This window comes from Rhyacophila brunnea, unplaced genomic scaffold (genome assembly GCF_057557595.1).
Source record: "Rhyacophila brunnea isolate RB1 unplaced genomic scaffold, BYU_Rbru_1.0 scaffold_14, whole genome shotgun sequence".
Taxonomy (NCBI): Eukaryota; Metazoa; Arthropoda; class Insecta; order Trichoptera; family Rhyacophilidae; genus Rhyacophila; species Rhyacophila brunnea.
This window is the reverse complement of record NW_028232796.1, coordinates 28,578,128-28,584,127: the sequence shown is the minus strand read 5'-3', so window position 1 is coordinate 28,584,127 and position 6,000 is coordinate 28,578,128. Positions and strand designations below refer to the sequence as shown.

General features: G+C 33.8%; 1 protein-coding gene across 2 annotated transcripts in view; it reads right to left on the bottom strand.

Moving 5' to 3' along the window:
• Positions 1–318: 318 nt before the first annotated feature.
• LOC147075835 (monocarboxylate transporter 14) overlaps positions 319–6,000 on the bottom strand; it is a 212,382-nt gene continuing 206,700 nt past the window's right edge. For both annotated transcript variants that reach the window (XM_085942157.1, XM_085942156.1), the window contains exons 11-12: positions 5,364–5,595; positions 319–2,183 (exon numbers count right to left, since the gene is read on the bottom strand). In XM_085942157.1, the coding sequence (XP_085798283.1) occupies positions 1,907–2,183; positions 5,364–5,595 (509 nt within the window). In that variant the 3' untranslated portion in view covers positions 319–1,906. The remainder of the gene's footprint in view (positions 2,184–5,363; positions 5,596–6,000) is intronic.

Below are 6,000 nucleotides of genomic sequence, written 5' to 3'. Positions count from 1 at the left end.
AATAGTAGAAATGATAGCATTATTTTATTCATTACAATATTTTAGTTGTAAGTATATTAAAAAATGACAGAATTCATAATGAATCATCCATGAATGCCTCAACTGTTGATTCTTAGTTCAACTGCCATGAACAACTCTTTTCATTTGTCCCTATCCCAAATTTAGTATCCTTAGCGCAATATATAACAAAAAATCCAACATAAAATATACATAAAATTATGTACATATGTTAATATTTTCAGATAATTATCTAGCGCTCCGGTTAGTAAATTTTCCATTTCGAGCGTTGCCATAGATGCAGCAGAGTTTTTTGTCAAGTGGTATTCTATTTTTCAAGGTGTAGATGAGTTAGGTAACTCCATTTACAAAATGTCTTATAAACAATGCTCTTGATTCGTCAAGAGAAGAGATGGGACTAATTGAAACATGACAATATTTAAAAAATAAAATGAATCTGATGTAAATAAGGAGAGAAATCTCTCTCATAATGGATATAATGCTTTCAGTACTTAGTACATAGTAGTAAATTAGTTTACAAATTTTTCTAAAGTATGGTACAACACTCATAATTCAATAGTTGCCCCTGTGTATTTTTGTAAACAATATTTTTGTTATGTACCTACTTTTAAAATACATTAACCCTAACTTTTCTTCTGGGTTTTTTTAATACATTCTATCATTAAATTCTGCTTTCATTATAGTTTGACAGTTAGTAATCCAAATAAGAATAATTCATATACATGTGATGTATATTTTTCTCATATAATATTGTAGTAAATATTCATTGATGGCTCGCGCGTAGGACAATAGCCATAACTTCATTATTAGGCTTACAAGAAGCTCTTTCATTCGTCTTATTAATTGGTAAGGTGTATTTTGTACTAAAGCTTAATGGAAGTGCCGTTAAAATATTAATTCATAGCATATTGGTAAGCAAGATCAATATTTTAAATCAAGAGTGAGTTTTTAGAAAAGCGTATAAAAAAATCTCCACGGCGCGATCTTGCGGTCGGTTTGTTTGTAACTGTTGTCGGTTTTAGGTAATAATCGTGATTATTTAATTGGGCCAGTACTTCCAATGGCTCGTAATTGAACGTATTCTCCCATTTTCAGAGGAGCAATCGATCAATGTCTTATTATAATATCCATATCAATTCCATTTCAGTTCTCCACATCGCTACTTAATTAGTATTGTAAGAAATATACGTTTTTGTGCACCAATTATTTTTTTTTATATATTTCGTAAATCTCTTTATGAAAAATACTCTTTCCAAAGAAGTCAAGGATTACCAAAATATATTATACAATGTCCAAATCAATTTTATTAACTGTCTCATTTTTGCCTTATTGTCTAAAATAGGTTCATTGCTGAATAACTTTTTCATAACTGACATTTTCTCCACAGCAGACAAAATTATTTCGAATTAATTTCACCTATACATCGGTGTAGTTATTTACAATCTTATTCATCTTCACATATATATCATTATTTCTCTTGTACATAATCCTATCACTTCTAGATAATATCTTTGACATTATCAGCTGTCCATCGAACTGTCGTTATAATACATCTCCATTCTAAGAATGATTCTAATTGATCATTTTTACTGTCAACGTATAATCTCTTTCAATCATTATATGATTACATGCCTTTCAATAATTTTGTTTTGACATTAAAATATACCCATTTCTTTTCTGTCGCTGTACGACAACAAACATCGATATCTCCTTCAAAATGTGACATAATTCGATACGCACCTATGATTCGTAATTATATAATCGTCCTCGTTTCCAATTTACAACATATCACTTTTCAGCACGACCACCGATAACCCTAAAGCTTAACTTACGAGACGCAATGTCATTTCAAATGAGCGAAACTAAACATTTAACAGAACAAAGAAAATTACAAGACGGATTCGATTTGCTTGATCTCGCTCATCTCGGTTCCGTTTCTGTCGATGAGCTTCTTGGCCACGTGATCACCAGGCTTGCTGGGAGGTTCCGGGTTCATGGGGCTGGCCGCCGTGTGGGTGATCTGCGGCAGCTGGTTTCCGTTGGAGGAAGGATGCTTTCCCATCGTGATGGGAGTATCGTCAGGATCTTCTTCGTCCATTTCTTCATCTTCATCGATCGGTGTGAGCGCATCGGGCATCTGCTGCGTCACGTCTGGTTTTACACATCTGAAATAATAATTGAGGTAACATATTAGAACATTCTTTCTCTTCTGCCGGTTGCTATAATCCCATTCAAGATTTGTCCAAAGGTTTGTTAGTTTTGGACGTCCAAGGTCTTTAAATCCAACTCGGTACTATCCATCCTTTTGACCATAGAATAAAGCATAGAAAGCCGGAGGAATGATCGTCAATACATGCAATGTGCGCAAAAGAAAACCTGGACGCCCAAAACTGGGATGGCTGAACTGCATTACAGTGGATTCATAGATCCTCGGTCAAACTAATTGATAATTGACAGCACTTGATCAATTCAAAGATGGGAAAAATTTTCCATGGAGGCCAAGATCTACCAAGGGTTGTAGTGCCAAATATAATGAAGACAGATCTTTGAAAACGCCGGTAATTTTCTTAAAAGTGGTGTGCCTACGAGTATGTTGCTATTTTCAGTGACATTTTTCAAAACTTGGCTCTTACAGCGTTACCAGGGCTCGAAATGGACCGCAGCGCACCGGAGCGCCGTTCCTGTTCGTGAAATCGGTAAGACTATCGCTCCGTCTCGTGGACAAGATAATTTGACCGTCTGAACTAGATAATCCATATAAATAGAAAATCAAACACACTTATTTTTATGAAATACATATAAAATTTGATAAATATGTAAATATCTTCAGAAAAATGTCGAGCGCTCCGGTTTGTAAACTTTTCCATTTCGAGCACTGAGCGTTACTATTATATCATGGCTATGGACATATTAGCGGCAATCTGCGAAACTACATAGCCCCCATTCTTTGACATATATATATTATATATAAGACATACTTATATCCGGACTACTGCATTCATCTTTCACAGGTACTAAAATCAATCTTATCAGTTCAATTTAGTTGGATTAAAAATAAAATAATAATAGATATTAAATTTCTTAAAAGATTGTTAGATTATATCTAGCAGACGACGCCTGTAAGACTTAACTAGTCTATAATCTATTTTTAAATATCTGATTGTAGATTGTGACTGCACAAGGTAAATAAATGGCATATGAGTAAACGTAATTTAATATATTAATTTGGTGAACAAATATTAATTATCTTGATCAAAGTTCAAGTATTTCGAAAGCACATGATTGATAGTATCAATAATTAATTATTAGTGCTCGTGTACTAATGTCTACTTGTGTTTTTATGTACTAGTAAACTATATAGTACAAAATAAAATAATATTCAGTAGAACAGGTTGTTCAAATATGAAAATTGTTAAAAACATCCAGCATACATGATTGTTGCCACTTGTAAACAATGTTCTGCGCATGATAATCACGTCATAAATGATCCCAAAACGGAAATCACCATTTGTATTTGCAGAGCCCTTTCGCGGCTTGATAATTTGAGGACTACACTTATCTATACTAGAAAATGGTGAATATATTATAGAATGAGTTTATGATCTGCACATATAATCAAAAAATTAGAAGGAACATTGTATGCTAGTATATTTTTAAAATGGTTTTATCAGACTATATTATATAATAATATGAAAAATAATATACAATTCTCAAAACTCAAGTCTTGTTAATTACATTTTGTTAAAGGAAAACTTATAAAAACCATCTAAATTTGCCTCACATGTAGTGAAATATATCAATGTCTGAGGCAATTTGTTTAAGCACAACCGGTGCCTTACTAAAGGGGTCCATAAACGAACATCGAAAATTGCAGATTGCCGGTACAATTGCCAAAAAAATTGTGCAACTATTGCCCAGTTGCTGGGCAATGTATGACCCGTCATCAGTGTTGGACAAGTGAGGCTGATGTATTCAGTGCGTACACGTGACAACAACGGCCGGCAATGAAGTTTCTGCACCATATCTCGTCCTAAATAATCACATAAACAAATCTAAAATAAAATAAGGATTTGGATCAGGTCCTACTTAAACAAACGTGGAACAATAAGTAATATAAACCAGAAATTAGTTATTGATAATTATTTATTTTAAAACTTTACAAGAATGACAAAAATTTACTTTTAGTAGGTATTTCGTCGCTGTAGGATTGGTTTGCCGAATAGACCAAATGTTCAGGAGATGAAAAACAAATTTCATAATCCTATATTTAAATACATGGAGATATTTAAATTGTTATTTTTACAGCATATGAATGATGTATTCATTTCCATTAAAAAGTAATTTAAAGAAAGGGATGGTTCTCGTCCAATTAGATACAAAAAAACATTCTGCATTAAGAGGTCGATTTCGACAAAAACGGATATTCGGAAAACCAATCCTATAGCGACGATTTGTTAAATACAATTAGTGCGAAGAAAAAGAAAGTAGATACAGTTATGTAGAAAGCAACACTGATTACTATTATACTGCCAGTCATTCTTTGATTTTTGCCAACTGGATATTCATACAGGAGTTAAATGTTCAGGGTGTTCAACTCTTCGATTGCTCACATTGTTCCAGATCCAGACGTTTGTGCAACTTTGATAATTGGCCTTTTCATATTTTGATTATTATATAGTTTGGCTTCCACGTTCCATAGTTCAAGACGTAAATAAACCTCGTTAATAAGCTTATTACCTTGTGGTTTGTTCATTTATTCATTGTACGTAGTGTGAATTGACGATTAGTAATAACACCATAATAATATTAATAACGTCACAGCGAAAAATTATAATAATGTATTGTCAAATCGGCTGTCACTAATGTTTTTATTGTTTCTAGGGGTGAGGTCAAACAGAGACGCATACATGGAGCAGAGCGAGAATAAAATAGATTTATCTAGCAATTATTGCCGTATTTTCGATTGCGTTTGATATTACATATATCGACCAACCATGTTGCCAGAAAGCATGGGCAATAGACGTAAAGTTTCTGCAACGTAGACTACTATTGTCTTGTTTTGGGGAACAATTAACGGCGACACAATTGCCGTATCAAATTGCCATAAAAAGTGGCTCGTTTACGAGCCCCTTAAATGATATCAACCGATGGCTGGTTAGTTTTACACCTTGGAAGAATAAACAACTCATGCTACCGATATCTTGAATATTAATCATTATAAGGAATACATACTTACATCAACACAACCAAAGAGTGAGTTCTTGAGTTCACATTTACACCATGGATAAGGTCGAAAATAATACGTAGTCAAATAAATATATCTTTTAATCTAAAACGAACTATACCTTTTCATGAGTGGTGCTATGAAACTAGTGATGGTGGCGATGCCAAAGAAGGCTCCAGCCATGAAGAAGGAGGTGGAATAAGACTTAGTGGCATCGTAAACAGCGCCTGCAAGCGGAGAACCGACAATGGCAGCTGCCCCCCTGAACATGATGAGCAGACCAAATGCGTTTGTCAGCTTCTCCAAGCCCAATAAGTCCACCAGGATGATTGACGTCAAGGACATGTAGCCCGCTGGAACATAAAATACAATGTTTTATATAATAATAAATGTATCATCATCAGTCTGAATCTATTCACTGCTGGATGAATGCATCTCTATCATGCAATTCAGTAAAACTTAACTATAGCAGCCTCAAGGTCTACCTTTTGTCCATTTTCTACCTCTTAGGTAATACTGGATGAGTAGATTTGTCCAGCAATTAATTGTCCTTCTTAGAGCTATGTATCAAGCAGTGGCGAAGGGTGGAGGTAGGCTTTGGAGATCCGACATAAACAGTGAACACTAAACTTTGTCAGACATTATTATTTGTTTCCATTGCACTAAAAATACAAATTGCAGATGGTGTTGAATTTATAAAATTATGTTATATATATATACATAGAGGAATATTTTTTATCTATTATGGTTTGTTTTAA